Genomic DNA, 15,949 nt, shown 5'->3' on the forward strand with positions numbered 1-15,949 from the left:
ACATGTTGTAGTGATGAAACCATTTTTTTTTTTTACTTTTTACACTATTTTAGATAGATGTTTAATAGTTTATGCATAAACCACTTTTTATTTTTATCCTCATTCGCGAAAGAACCCCTTTAAGTAAACTCAAGATAACATTATCTAAAAGTTCAGATGGGTCTGCATTTCACTGCACTGAACTTCCAAGCTCTGTGTATTAGGGCTCGTTTCCACTATCGCGAATCTGCATGCGTCCAACGCATGCAGATTCGCACATGTAATGCAAGTGGGTGGGCCTGTTTCCACTGTAGCGTTGTTGAGGTGCGTTTTTTTCAGCGTTTAAAAAACGCACAAAAGAGCCAACGAATTCGCCTGCGAGTGGAATGCATGCGAATCGCCGCTAATGTATTTAATAGGGAATTCGCATGCGGCTATGGTATGCGAATTTTCATGCGAATTCGCATAGGTACCAATGTAACTTCAAACAGGCAGTGACATGGTTAAATTCGCATATACCCTCACCTATGCGAATTCGCGGCAAAAACGCATGGGAAATCGCATCCGCATGCGATTTCATCAGCAGTGGAATCCAGGCGATTCCGCACCGCAATAGTGGAAACAAGCCCTAACCCTTCCAATGCTGGTCTAGTAAAAAAAAAAAAAAAAGCTGGTTGCATATAATATGTTGTAAATGTTTTAGAGCAAAGATGAAATGCAGGGTTATATTCCGCTTTAAAATGTAGTAAAAATTGCAGAAAAATTTCAGCGATTTTCGCATATGCGATTGCGAAATCACAACGATTTTAATGAAAGTGAATGGGGTGATTTTAAAAACGCCAATCAATCGCAAAACGCTCACAAAAGCGTTTCTAGTGTGAATGGGCCCAAAGGGTGATGCATGTATATTTTTTTTGCTTGTATATTAAATCAAAATTTCACAATAATTTGCGCTTGTATAGCAAAGCGCTCTTAAAGCTGATCCGAGATGAAAATCTATCAACAACAAGTAACTAGTCTATATCTTATCTAAAGTTTAGATAGTTTACACAGCAAATCTAGCTGCAAACAGATTAAATAGAATATGATTATTTCTTTCTGTGATACAATGACAGCAGCCATGTTGTTTGTAAACATTACAGGGGCAGGCTTATCTGTATCTTGAGCAAAAAAAAAAACAAAAAAAAAAAAAAAAAAAAACTATTCCCCCTCCTCTGAAATCTCTGGCTAGTAATACCTCCTCCTCCTGCCCAGACTGAGCTCCCATGAGCCCTCGCTACTGTCTGAAAGTGCCTTGGCTCTCTGAAAACCTGTGGGCGTTTAGTTTATAGGGAATTAGAGTATTAAAACGAAAAAGTATTTGGCTTGAGGAATGCCCTATAAATAGGAAAGGAACACAATTATGCAATGAGTAAAAGTTCATCTTGGATCCACTTTAAAGTGAGCCTAAAGGCAAAAAAAAAAAAAAAAAAAAAAAAAAAAAGAGATGAACTCACCAGGGGCTTCCCTCAGCCCCCTGCAGCCGATCGGTGCCCTCCCAGCTCCGCTCCGATGCCTCTGCACCCGCCGGCGAACACTTCCGGTTTCAGCGGCACTGGCCGACAGGCATGGGAACGCGAGTGATTGTTCGCTCCTGGAGGAAGCAATAGCAGCATAGGGGCGATATACAGGCTGGGAACGCGAACAATCACTCGCGTTCCCATGCCTGTCGGCCGGTAACGGCGAAACCGGAAGTGTTTGCCGGCGGGTGCAGAGGCATCGGAGCGGAGCTGCGATGGCACCGATCGGTTGCAGGGGGCTGAGGGAAGCCCCAGGTGAGTTCATTTTTTTTTTTTTTCTACTTTAAAGAGAATCTGTACTGTTAAAAATCACACAAAAGTAAACATACCAGTGCGTTAGGGGACATCTATTACCCTCTGACACAATTTCGCCGCTCCTCGCCACATTAAAAATGGTTAAAAACAGTTTTTAAAAAGTTTGTTTATAAACAAACAAAATGGCCACCAAAACAGGAAGTAGGTTGATGTACAGTATGTCCACACATAGAAAATACATCCATACACAATCCGGCTGTATACAGCCTTCCTTTTGAATCTCAAGAGATCATTTGTGTGTTTCTTTCCCCCTGTTCTCATGCACTGAAGTTTCAGGCTGCTCTTTTTTTCCTGCAAACAGCTTTGCCCTTGTCTGTAACTCCTCAGTATATGAAAGCCCAGCCAGCTCAGAGGACGATTTATCCAGCTTGTAAAAGATAAGAGAAGAGAGAAGTTTCTCTAATCCTAAATAACACACAGGCAGTGTGCATAGAGGGGCCTGGAAGGGGGAGTTCATAGCAGAACCACAACACTGAAGAACTTGGCAGCCTTCCAGACACAGGCCGACAAGTCTGACAGGGGAAAGATACATTGATTTATTACAGAGACTGTGATAGCAGAAAGTGCTGCAGTAAGCCAGAACACAGAATAGCTTTTTGAACTTGTAGGATGATAAAAAACAGGATGCAATTTTTGTTACGGAGTCTCTAAGTTATCTTTAAACTAAGTCACTCTCAATCCAAGGTTTTACTGTATTTTATTTATGTTTAGTTCCAGGTGCTCAGTTGCCTTGAATGTGTACCCTATGCAAACACTATTCTACAAATGGACACAAAGGCATGTTCCTTGCTCAGTGACAAGCCACTGTGTCCTCTCTGCACTGCTCTGTCCCGCCTTCCATCTGCTGTGCCCCTGAGATTGCAGACAATCTGACAAGCAGATTGTCGGCATCCAATAGGGGAAGGGATGTCCTTTGCAGGAAAAGCACTCCAGCTGTACACCCACTCTGGTGTTAAGAACACCGCTCCCCACCTTTCTCCACCCTTTCCGAGCTGTGCCCTGCCTCTCTCCACTCCACTGTCACAGCACAGCTCTCCAGCCATCTTGAAAAAGAAGAAACACTTCCCTGCGACCCAGTGAATGAATGGAGCGATTCAAGACATCAAGAAGCAGACTAAGGAGAGGGAAGGCCCTGGGTCCTATAGAGCAGGGGTCCCCAACCACCGGGCCGCGGCCCACTGCCGGTCCGTGGGCAGTTGCCAGCTGGGCCGCAGCGGGTCTGGCCTCTCACCCCCCCTCCCCCCGCCGCTCCTGTCACCTTATGAGCTGGCGGCCGCTTCCTGTCACGGATTCCCCGTAGCCGCTTTGAGGATTGCAGCATCTCCTTTTACAGCAGCGCTTCCTGCGCAGCTGCTGTAAGGAGGGAAGAAAGCGAGACAGCGCCGGTTTCCATGGTAACGGCGATCGCCGCTACAGGAAGCCGCTGCCCCGCTTTCTTCCCTCCTTACAGCAGCTGCGCAGGAAGCGCTGCTGTAATAGGAGATGCTGCATTCCTCATAGCGGCTACGGGGAATCTGTGACAGGAAGTGGCCGCCAGCTCAAAGCAGGTAACAGAAGCGGCGGCCACGGGGGGAGGGGGGCTACACTGGGGCACTATACTAGCTATCCTGGGGCACTATATTAGCTGCAAATGGGGCACTATGCTAGCTATACTGGGGCCCACTGGGTACTATACTGGGGCACACTAGGCACTATACTAGCTATCCTGGGGCACTATACTAGCTATCCTGGGGCACACTGGGCACTATACTAGCTATCCTGGGGCACTATACTAGCTATCCTGGGGCACACTGGGCACTATACTAGCTATCCTGGGGCACACTGGGCACTATACTAGCTATCCTGGGGCACTATACTAGCTATCCTGGGGCACTATACTAGCTATCCTGGGGCACTATACTAGCTATCCTGGGGCACTATACTAGCTATCCTGGGGCACTATACTAGCTATCCTGGGGCACACTGGGCACTATACTAGCTATCCTGGGGCACTATACTAGCTATCCTGGGGCACATGGGCACTATACTAGCTATACTGGGGCACACTGGGCACTGTACTAGCTATCCTGGGGCACTATACTAGCTATCCTGGGGCACACAGGGCACTATATTAGCTATCATGGGGCACTATACTAGCTATACTGGGGCACACTGGGCACTATACTAGCTATACTGGGGCACTATACTAGCTGCAGCGGGGTACCTAGACTCCCTATACTGGGGCAACTGTGCTTGCTGTGCCGCCGCGAATACCCCCCCCCCCCCCCCCCCCCCAGAGAAAAATTTTGGACGGTTACCGGGCCGAAAAAGGTTGGGGACCCCTGCTATAGAGCCTTCCTGTTCTCGTTCCCCCGCAGGCTTCTCTGTTTGAATCTCCCACCGCAGGACACTTTGGAAGTCTTCGGAAGCACTTGGGCTCCCAAAGACCGGCGGCTCTGTACTGCACACACGTGTAGTATGGAGCGCTTGTCTTCGGAAGCCTGAGTGTTTCCAAAAACTGCCGAAGCCAGCGCAACCCGGAAGAGAGAAGTCTACAACCCAACAGTCGTATACTGCTAACAGGTGCACCTGTGGGGGAATGCAGAGACTGGGAGGAGAATGGGAAGGCTCTATAGGACCCAGAGCCTTCCCCCTCCTTAGGCAATTATCTTATTTTTAAAAAAGGTGTACATGAATGCTGTTTCTTAAATTCTAAAACTAATACATGGCATATTACTGTAATATATACCTGTAGATATCCTACAACATCTCATCTCCTGGTTCCTGTAATGTCAGTGTAAAATCATCAAATGTCCAGCAGTCATACACAGATCTGCCGCTACAAGCTTGCCTAACCAGCGTCCTCACAACCACCGTCTCCTGTCTCTGCACATCTAAGCTCACAGCACAGCTGTGTGTAATCATTCATGTGGAACATGTGTGAATGCATGAACTGTGCATGTCCAGTACAAGCAAATGCTCATGCACAGAATTTAACAGCTTTAACCAAGGCCAGGGATGGATGTGCACTAGGCACTGACCAAAACAAAAGTGGAAAGAGTTTACAGAAATCGGCTAAAAAAAAATAAAATCAAATTGAACGTTCATAGTCATATTAGGCCAAAAAGATATAGACAATCTCACCGGCTATAATAACCCTCTTCTTTGTATTCATGAAATGTCCGGCCACATTGCTCTTCTTCACGCACTCTCTTCACTCCCTGGCGCAAAGCTCCTAAATTCTTTGAGTCAGGCCTCTTATCCTTCTTTGAGTCTTAAAAACGCAAAAAAATAAAAATATATATTTATTGCAGATGATAAAATATACTTAAACATTCTCAGCAAAAAAAAAATGTTATATTGTATACCTTTGCACTACAAGTACAAATGTAATGCACATCTACTGTCAATTTCTCTTTGGGATGGACATCACATTGGTCTACACAAAGTTCATTTTATGTTTAATAAGGCTTTTCCCTATTAAAAATATGATCATGTAACCTGAAAAGCCCAGTGTTTAAAGACCGGCCAGTGAGAGAGGCAAGTGGATATGAGACTCTAGGGAGCCCACAGTCTTGCATACTGCAGCAAGAAACAACTGGTGAAGAGTATGTTGTCCAGTATTTTAAAGTGCAGATCAAAGCTTATCCTGTATTTATACTTACCTGGCTCTGAAGTATGATGTCGGTGAAGTACCTAGCCATCCTCCTCGGCCCTCCGTTCTTCACCATCTGGCCCAGTAATCCAGCCAGTCGTACCCTTTCAGTGCATGCAACAGCATAATAACCTTTAGAGGAACACTATTGCGAGAGGGTGCTCTACTGTATAAACTTCCTGCCGGGACAGTAAGTTCTGTGTAGCTGCAGCCGGTCCGGAACCCAGCGCGGAAAGACGACAGCAGGGACCAGCGCCAGTCGGAACAGGTAATGTATACCAGCTGTATTGCGGTGGTCAGGCATTTTGAACGCCGCTATTGACGCATTCCCGAACCGCCGGGCGATCGAGAAAAATCTTCCGCACGGGCGGATCGAGGGGAATTGGCAGGAACGATCGATTTCGGACGGAAATCGATCGTTCTATCAGCAGTGTGCGCGACGATTTCACAGCCGATTCGATCACTGATCGAAACGGCCGTATATTGGCGGGAAAATCGTTAGGTGTATGGGCCCCTTAATAATTGCAGTTTCCACAATACACTCAGCATTTTAAATGCTTTCAGAGCAAGCTAATGAGCCTTTAAACTTTTCTCTGCAAAAAAACAAAAACAAAGAAACATATGAGATAAGAGCTTCAAAAGACAGGGCTGTCCACGACTATTGTGTTCCTTTCCTATTGTTTATAGGGCATTCCTCAGGCCAAATACTTTGTTTTAATACTCTAATTCCCGATAAACTGAACAAGCCTCACCCACAGCTCCTTTTGTGCCTTGTCTCTCTTAGAGCCATGTAGCAAGGGTTTATGGGAGCTCAGTCTGGGCAGGAGGAGGTGGAGGTATTACTAGCCAGAGATTTCAGAGGCAGAGGGGAGGAGGGAGGATTAGGTTTTTTTCACAGGCCGAGTGCTCAAGATGCAGATAAGCTTGCTGTGTGTAATGTTTACAAACAACATGGCTGCTGTCGTATCACAGGAAGAAATCATATTATATAAGAAATTATATATAAGTTTCTTAATTCTTCCTGTACTGGAAATAATATGAGATATCTGTGCTAATAAGGTTTTATTTCTTAGCTGTACTATACATACAAATATCAAGTTTATTTTCACTTCAGATTCCCATTAAGGCTGCTCATCCCTCGCCGTCTCCATGGGTGGCCTCAGTTCCCCGGCAATAAAGCTCGAAGGTCTGGCAGATTTGCGCATGCATGGCCACCTGGGAGCGCGCCTGGCTGGGCAACAAAGCGTGACTGGGCTAGGCTTTTGGGCCGAATTGCCTGCTGTGTTCTGGATACATAAGTTTCTGTACTGGCAGGGAATATTTACATTGTACACTTGCTACAATTAAGTAAACACAATAATGGTACCACCAATTCAGATGCAGCTCTCACTGCAGGGAGCTTTCTACTGAAAAAGTAAAGGTGCCCATACATCAAGCGACTTTGGTGGCCGATCAACCAATTTAATTATCGAATTGGCTGAAAATCTGTGCTGCCAAGCGCAGGCCCAATCGATGATGTGACCCAATGTCTGGTCGAAGTTAGTTGATCGGGTGTGCAGCAGTATGGAGGCCGACTTTGGAACGAGTGACACCACCGTAATGTATAAATGTGCACCCCCCGTAACCTCCAGGCAGCCTCCGTACATACCACTGGCGCATAGCGTTTGACACCAGATGCTATGCGTCGACGTTAGACGATATGTGCCAGTGGAGTGTACGGAGGAGAGCCGCCCAGAGGTTACAGACACCGCGGAGGCTGACACAGGACAGGTAATTATAAATGCCCACACGTCACATTTATACATTAGGGGGGGGGGGGGGGGCAGCAAGGCAGACATGGCAAGCTCAACAGATACCCTTAAAGTGTACTAGAGACGAATAACCTACAAGATTTATACCTACCTGGGGCTTCCTCCAGCCCCATCCGCACTAATCGCTCCCACGCCACTTTACTCAGCCTTCTGCAATAAGTTTCACTTACCTGGGGCTTCTACCAGCTCCATGCAGCCATCATGTGCCCTTGTAGACACTCAGTGGTGCTCTGGTCCCTCGCCACCAGCTAGTGTCATTTTTGCCGACCTCGGGGTCAGCGGGCTGCAACACGTACATTTGCACGCATTCCCGCTGGTGCATGAACTTTAACATACATTTTTACGTGTAAAATGTATGTGTTAATGTTCATGCATCAGTGGGAATGCGTGCAAATGTATGCGTGGTGGCCCGCTGACCCAGAGGTCAGCAAAAACAAAACTAGCCGTCGGTGGGGGACCAGAGCAGCAGTGAGTGACTACGACGGCAGAGGATGGCTGCATGGGGCTGGTAGAAGCCCCAGGTAAGTACTTTTTTGCCAGACGATTCCGTTAATATTTCCTGCTGAAATTGGACGATAATCAGTCTGCTGTATACAGCTTTGCTGAAGAGACAAATGTATCTCTAATCAGATTCAATTAGGGATAAGGATCTCTGTCGAATCTGCCCATAATCTGATGTATAGGCACTTTAAGTCCTATGTTTAATTGTTCTGCAAAAAAAAAATATTGTGGTAGTATATTATAGGCTGTACATTTTTAGAGCACAGAAGAAATGCTAAGTTTCATACCACTTTGAGAAAGCCACAGGTAAGTATGGTACCTGAGAAGCTTCTTCCCTTTAAAGAACAAGCGACACCCATGCTAATCTAGAAATAAAAACACACATAAGTAGATAAATACTACTTCTACTTACATAACAGATGTATTGTGCTATCCACGTAATGATTCCTGTGAATTTTACAAAGAAAAAGCAGAAAATCCTATTCTAGACAGTGGCCATCTTGCCAAGCTAATGCGGACAGCAGCTCGATGCCGGCGCGTCCGTACGCATCGATCCCCGCCGGCGCTCCTTATCAGCCGATCGATTCCCCGCTATTGTCTGCCCGCGGGGAATCTATCCGGCGGGTCATCGGACCTGTCGGATATTATCAATCGAGCCATCAGCAGCTCGATTGATAAGGACATTCTCGAACCGTGTATGTTTAGCATTAGAGCCATGTAGCAAGGGCTTATGGGAGCTCAGTCTGGGCAGGAAGGGGAGGTTACTAGCCAGAGATTTCAGAGGCAGAGGGGAGGAAGGAGGAGGGGGAGTGAATTTGTCACAGGCGAACCTGAGGGTTGGAGATGCCATCAGCTTGCCTGTGTAATGTGACAAGCAAAACATGGTTGCCCTCGTATCACAGGAAGAAATAATCATAAACTGTTGACGCTGTTTGCAGCTAAATTTGCTGTGCAAACTACAAAATTTTTAGATAAGATAGGAAATTTAGCGGTAAAATTTTGCGGTAATTTTGGCTCTTTGTGAATAGAGCCCATAATGTTAGCAGCCGTGCTTATGCACAATGGTAATGTGCTAGCATTAGTATGGCTGCACCTGCACAGTAGCAAGAAGACACTCGTTGCTTAGTGCGTAGCCATGCTTGCCTCAAGTACACTTTAAAGTGAGGTTGCCATTCTTAATTCCTGTTACGCAAGACCAGTTGCCTGGTTGTCCTGCAGATCCACTGCCTCTAATACACTCAGCCATAGACCCTAACAAGCATGCAGCAGATCAGGTGTTTGACATTATCTGCATACTTGCTTCTGGTGTACTTCAGGCACTACTGCAGCCAAATAAATCAGCAAGACTGCCAGTCGACTGGTATTGTTTAAAAGGAAACATGGCCGCCTCCATATCACTCATCTATCATCTCATATCACTCTACCATGTGTAAAGGGATAATTTGCATATTTAGTAGGTGTGCATTGTGGGTAACCACAAATGTTTATTTATAACTGAATTATTGCAAATTTCCGTCTGTTTTAAGAAAGTAATTACACCAAGCTTTGCTTTTTTAGTAGGAGGGCTTTTTGGTTCCTTTTATCCCCCTATACATTCCTAGTAGTTTGGGTCACCCTGAGCTGCTTGGTTACTCTGCTGTACCATGTGTACCAAGCCTATTTCTGATTCAATAAAAACAGTAATGTGATATGGAGCACATGCCAATTAGTCCAACAGAGGCCCTTTGATGACACATATTTTGAAATTAGATGAGCAGAACTATGATTTTTATGTCCATAAAGACATCATCACAAAGAAAGAAAAATGTATAGGAGTACCCAAACTAAAAATAAAAAAAAATAAAAGTATAAAGTAGTGTCTGGATAGTTCAGAAGCCACCCTGGTCCCCCTGCAGCTAAATGTGCCCAAGATGGGTCCCTCTAAGGGCTCATTCACACTGCAAGAGCTTTTTTCTAAGTGCTTGTGATTTGAAAAGCTCCTTCTAATAAAAGGGTATGAGTTTGTTCTCACTTGAGCAAAGTGATGCTCAAATCACTAGAATTAAAAAAGCTCTTACAGTGTGAACCAGGCCTAGCCTATAAAACAGCTTGTTGAATAAGTTTCTCGTGGCCTAACACCAACTGTGCATGAATGCATTTGGACTGGGCATGCCGAGCAGAGCGCAGCCGCTCAAGCATAGCTTTTCATCACAGGAGCACTTCATACTACTGGACATGCGTGGAACTGACTCGCTCATGCCAAGTATGGATGCAATCTCAACAAACAGGACCACTAATGGAAGAAACGATCTGTGGAGGAACTGTGGTTTCAAACAGATCTGTGAAGGCTTCTGGTCCATCCAGAGACTAGTCAAACTTACTTTTAAATCCGAAAAACGAGGACACCAATTCGCCAGACAAGCAACATTCAAAACAAATACACCTTTATTTCCGATTTGAATGTTGGCACTGCATGATGTCAGCCGCGTCCAGACACGCTGATAGGCTAACATAGCCAAGTGGGGTTTGGCCCACAAAATGGCGGCCTCCATTGTGTGGCCGAGTACAATTACGAGCGCTAAACACCGGCTCTTAAGCATACCCACCGGGAGTTTTACCCGCTCCTCCATCTTTCTTCACGCCATCTTTGTGAGCAGCTCCATTCACTGAGCTGCCAGCATCTCCGGCCTCTGCCGCCATCTCCATCTCCTCATCGGGCGGAGCGCAGGCCGACTCCCCCGGGAGGTCCTGCTCATTACTGACCGCCGCCTCCTCTTCTTCCTCTTCCAAAAGATCTTGTCCCTGCTCATCATCGTCTTCTCCCTCTCCAAGCTCCAGGGCCCGATCCTCCTCGTCATCTTCGTCATCCGCAGCCGCTACTAACCCGTGGCTGCCAACCGCCACCTTATCCTCTTCCCCACCACCCAGCATTTCCGAGTCTAGCGCCTCCTGTAGCCTATCACTTAGCTCAGCCTTCAAGCCCCGGCAATCCAGGCCTCGGCGCTGCAATTCAGCGCGCAGCTCGGTCACTTTCATCTTCCGCGGGTCCAGGCCGCTCATGTTGCCGCTGATTCTAGAAAAAGACACAGGGCGGATGTTCTGCGCAGCGTACAGGAAGGGGACGAGAGGCTACGGGACACACCCCGGAAACTTGCCAGGAAGAAGGGGTGTCTGGCCGGACATGTGAGAAATTAAGCTCTGAATTGGTCTGAATCACCTTCTGTGCGCTAATCCTGGCAGCACAACTTTTGATCTACGGCACTTTCCATGGGAATCTGAAAAACCCAGATTCAGTGTGTCTATTATTTCAGTACTATATGCCGTCGAAGTACATAGCTGTTAGGTTGGACACGCCCCTTCCATGTAGAGTTCCCTGACTGGTGGAAAGAAATTTTGCTTTTTGAAAAAAAAAAAATTCAACGATGGAAGATAAAGGCAGCGAATGTCTTTCGTATTGGTTACAAGAGATCACGTGATATAGTGCTGCGTGAATAGATTACCCGTGAACAGAATAGATTTAATCGCGATCACGCCCTATGATAGATCTCACGTGCGGCTTGTTCTGGATGGTGAACATCTTGGCCGGTTGTCAGTTTATATTGCAGCTCATCAGTTTTACGCGTTACACTACAGAATTTAGTATTACCAAATATTTCAGTTGTTATTGTGAAAAGTGTTGTCATCAGACTTTATAGAGTTAAATGCGAATGGCTGAAAGCGTTCGTTGTTTATTTTAAGAACTTGCAAGCAGATGTGAATGTGAATAAAGTTATTTGAACTTGGGATCACGTGATTTATTGTCCGGATGCAGAAAGCGCAACATGGGCTTGTGATTGGAAGCTGGCATGGCTCATCAGCAGCAGGTAGTTGAGCATGGTTGTCTGTTTTTGCGAGCAGGCTTGGCCTTGATGTATTTTGCGGTGCGCCAGCCGTTCTTTCCTAGCATTCCTGTGTGCTATAGACATGATATATTTTTTCACACTTGCTAACTGCCCGGATATGCATTTATAACCTGTAATATTTTAAAAATGTTTTTTTTTATTGGGGGGGGGGGGGGGGGGAGGTTAAAAAAGCGTAGGGATGTGATTTGAAATTCACCTTATTTCCTTTTTATGCTATCCAAATGGACATACAGTATGAAGTGAAGTTTGGCGGGGCTAATTTCCTGCTTGCAATAATCTGGTCACCATCACTAGTGTAAGAAATAGGGGACCCAGCAGGAAGCCCTATCCATGCTACCAAACTAGTAGGGTAAAAGGCCTACTTAAAGAGAACCTGTACTGAGTAAAAATATTTAAAATAAACACATGAGGTAACTTCAAATAAACATTACATAGTTACCTTGCGATCAGTTCCTCTCAGAAGCTCACCATTTTCTTCTCACAATAATCCCTTCCAGTTCTGACAATATTTTGTCAGATCTGAAATATATCAGTTGCTGTCAGTAAAATATCAGTTGCTGTCAGTTATAGCTGAGCGGAAAACTGATGTACCAGGTAATGTCCATGTTTCCCTATGGCTCAAGTGGGCGATGTTACAGTTTAACTGTGTGCTGACCAGAAAGCTGTTATGGGTAATGGCCATTTTCAAAATGGAGGACGGAAAATTCCCTTGATCACAGTGAAAAAACAGGACGCGGGACAGGAGAAAGACGCTGAGGAGTAGACTACATGGAAGGTAAGTATGACTTGTGTATGTTTATTTTGGCTTTTAATTTTCAGTTCAGGTTTTCTTTAACCAGTTCGCATTCAGTCGTTTTTCGCTTCATGCATCCGAACAATGTTCACCTCCCATTCATTAGCCTATAACTTTATTACTACTTATCACAATGAACTGATCTATATCTTGTTTTTTCCGCCACCAATTAGGCTTTCTTTGGGGGGTACATTTTACTAAGAGCCACTTTACTGTAAATGCATTTTAAAAGGAAGAATAAGAAAAAAACGGAAACAAATCATTATTTCTCACTTTTCGGCAATTATAGTTTTAAAATAATACATGCCTCCATAATTAAAACCCACGTATTGTATATGCCCATTTGTCCCGGTTATTACACCATTTAAATTATGTCCCTATCACAATGTATGGCGACAATATTTTATTTGGAAATAAAAGTGCATTTTTTCCGTTTTGCATTCATCACTATTTACAAGCTTATAATAATAAAAAAAAAAAATATTTCATCTTTACATATATATTTAAAAAGTTTAGACCCTTAGGTAAATATTTGTTTTTTTTTTTATTGTAATGTTTTTTTGTTGTTTTTTAATTAAACATTTTATGTGGGTATTTTTGGGAGGGTGGGATTGAAATTGTATTTTTTTTTGTAAATATATGTGTATTTTTATTTTTATTTAACATTTAGATGTAGTTTACTTTTTGGCCACAAGATGGCAGCCATGAGTTGTTTACAGTGACGTCACTCTAAGCGTACCACGTACGCTTAGAGCGACATAGGAAGCAGAAAAAGCGTAGCTTCCGAGAGAAGCTGTCGCTTTTTCTGCGGGGGAGAGGAATCGGTGATCGGGCACCGTTGCCCGATTCACTGGCTAACAAACCGCCGGCCGGGAGCGCGCGTGCACGCGCGCGATCGGCCGTGTGGATGCGCAGGAGCGCACATGGCTTCCTGGACGTGAGTTTCACCTCCAGGAATGTCAAATAGTTAAAGAGTACCCAAGAAGGAGCTCGTGTACAAAATTAGATATTTAGCAGAAGAGAGAATCCTCAGGATCCTATTGAGGCTTCCCTCCCTTCTCTGATGTACGTCGCTGAGCTCGGCTCCTAGAATATTAGCGACAAAACATTTGTCGCAGCTCTTCTTCCTCCAGCGTGGCCGTGCTGATCCAGCCCGCCCATGCCTGCGCAATAAGGTGGTACTGTGCATGGGCGGGCTTGCGTGGCTACTATGCGGTCCCGCTTCAGGACGTAAAGCTGTGGGTCCCTGATGTGGAGGGGAGCTGCGCTTAGCAACGGGGAGCTTCAGATCAGTGAGGGAAGCCTCAGGCTGGGTTCACACATGCCATAGCGTGAAAAAGTATTGTTTTATGTTAATGTCATTAGGGGATTTTCTTGCATTTTTTGGTGCATTTGCGGGTTATTGGTTTTTTTTAACGCAGATGCATTTTGCATGCGTTCCTAGTGATTTGCATACATTTATATATAAGAAGACCACAGGAAGCGAAAATACTAAAAGCAGTAGGATCAGCCATACTATGCCAGGGAAAAAAAACACATAAATAAGTAGATAAATACTTGATCTACTTACATAACACGTATTATACTGTCTACGTTTTGATTTCAGTGAATGTTTTATAGTAAATTACGATAATTCTGTTCCTGGTGGGGGCCATGTCTTTTGCCCACAGTTAAGGCTAACTCATGATGTCATTTCTGCCCTTTACTTTTTTTCTTGTCTCCTCCAATCGCTGAGTCGCCTCAGCCTTGCTTGTAAACACAAGTGAGTAGGGGATTAGGTTTCAGATAAGAAGCTGGCAGGGAAATAAAGGGAAGAGGAGGAATAGATTACAGATAAAAAGAACCCCCAGCATGCAATTCTTTGGCACGACTACTAAAGGGCCAGTGTTCCTTAAGTATGTGATAACGCCAAATCATAACAGCAGAAAAAGTTTTGAACGTCTTGAATGCAGGATTAGCATCTTTATCACTTAATACACTCAGACAAGTTGCTGTTGAAATTTGATTTTTATGGTGACGATACCGCTTTAAGAAATCTTTATTTTTTTTGAAAAACGCATACAAAACGCAATCCATTGCATTTACATTGACTTTCATTATGTATATTTTGGCACCAATCCTGCATAGTATGCAATAAAACCAGCATTAAAACCACATACTGTAAATCCCAGGTCTTCACGTTTTTTTTTTCTACATCCCATTGACTTAACATTACTGCATAAAATGCAGTGTTATACACAACACTAGCGTTTCTGCTATGTTTGCACCCAGCCACAATAGGATCCTGAGGCTGCCCTCAAAGTGTACCAGAGGTTGTACACTAGGCTTAATTTATACTTACCCGGGGCTTTTTCCAGCCCCATGAGCATTGCTGAGTCCCTCACTGACCTCCCTGACCCCTCCATTTTAGGGGACGGGACAGTGATGAGGGATGCGCACGCGGCCGAGCCGTGGATTACCGTGACTCATAGCAGCTTAATGGAGGGGCCGAGAAGGATGGTGAGGAACTCCGCGCTGCTCATGGGGCTGGATGAAGCCCCAGGTAAGTATAAATTAAGCCTAGTGAACCATCACTTTCAGGTATGTATCTGATTTTGATCCTGAGCTTTGGCAGCCCACTTGAGTCCTCCTGTGCCCGTGATACCGGTCCAAGTCCCTCCAGGCAGCAGCACTGACCCCTGCTAAGCTTGCCGATTGCCGCTAGTCGGTGGCTACTGTGCTTGTGTCACCTGAGCCATGCACACCCTGATCATGCTCCCGCGTTCGGGAGCGTGCTCGGGGCTACTCATGCGTAGTAGCCGCCGACTGGCCAGCATAGCAGGGGTCGCTGCTGCTGGCCTGGAGGGACTTGGACTTGCGTTGTGGGCACAGGAGGGCTGCAAGAAGCCCCAGGTAAGTTAGATTTTTTTTTTAAGTTGACTTAATGCTAGGTGCACACCATACAACTTTCTGGCAGATTTATCTGCCAGATCGATTATTTCCAACAGGTTGATCTGAATTTTTTTTTTTGTTCAGTTCTATGAAAATTGATCGAAAAAACAATTTAAAAAGATAAGAAAATCAATTGAAATTCAGATCGGACATGTTGGAAATAATCGATCTGCCAGGTAAATCTGCCAGAAAATTGTATGTTGTGTACCTATCATAAGATTTACTTTAAAGGAATCATCAGGCATGTTAAGATATATCCCATTTATATATATCCCTTATATGCAGACGACCTAGTAATATACCAAACGAACCCCGATGAATCTATTAAAGGTGCCCAGGAGATATTCTCCACATTTGCTCCGTTTTCTGGCCTTGAGGTCAATTGATCAAAATCATCGCTAATTCTCCTGCAATCCGCCTCTGTGCCTCAGTCTCCGATGCAAATAATACACAAAACAAAGTACCTGGGTATCTGGATAACCAATCATACTGACTCCTTTATGGAAAATAACCTATTGCCACTAATCCAATTTACCAAACAACAA

General features: G+C 44.9%; 2 protein-coding genes across 2 annotated transcripts in view; one reads left to right on the plus strand and one right to left on the minus strand.

Annotated features, from left to right (window-relative positions):
* The window catches only part of HNRNPUL2 (heterogeneous nuclear ribonucleoprotein U like 2), a 75,889-nt gene extending 64,728 nt beyond the window's left edge, over nucleotides 1-11,161 (minus strand). The window contains exons 1-2 of the mRNA XM_068261121.1: nucleotides 10,385-11,161; nucleotides 4,977-5,106 (exon numbers count right to left, since the gene is read on the minus strand). Coding sequence (XP_068117222.1) covers nucleotides 4,977-5,106; nucleotides 10,385-10,838 — 584 coding nt within the window. The 5' untranslated portion in view covers nucleotides 10,839-11,161. The remainder of the gene's footprint in view (nucleotides 1-4,976; nucleotides 5,107-10,384) is intronic.
* Nucleotides 11,162-11,585: 424 nt separating this feature from the next.
* Nucleotides 11,586-15,949, plus strand: part of TTC9C (tetratricopeptide repeat domain 9C) — a 99,262-nt gene continuing 94,898 nt past the window's right edge. The window contains exon 1 of the mRNA XM_068259433.1: nucleotides 11,586-11,641. Within this exon, the coding sequence (XP_068115534.1) occupies nucleotides 11,624-11,641 (18 nt within the window). The 5' untranslated portion in view covers nucleotides 11,586-11,623. The remainder of the gene's footprint in view (nucleotides 11,642-15,949) is intronic.

Source organism: Hyperolius riggenbachi, chromosome 11, assembly GCF_040937935.1.
Source record: "Hyperolius riggenbachi isolate aHypRig1 chromosome 11, aHypRig1.pri, whole genome shotgun sequence".
In the NCBI taxonomy this organism is placed as follows: domain Eukaryota; kingdom Metazoa; phylum Chordata; class Amphibia; order Anura; family Hyperoliidae; genus Hyperolius; species Hyperolius riggenbachi.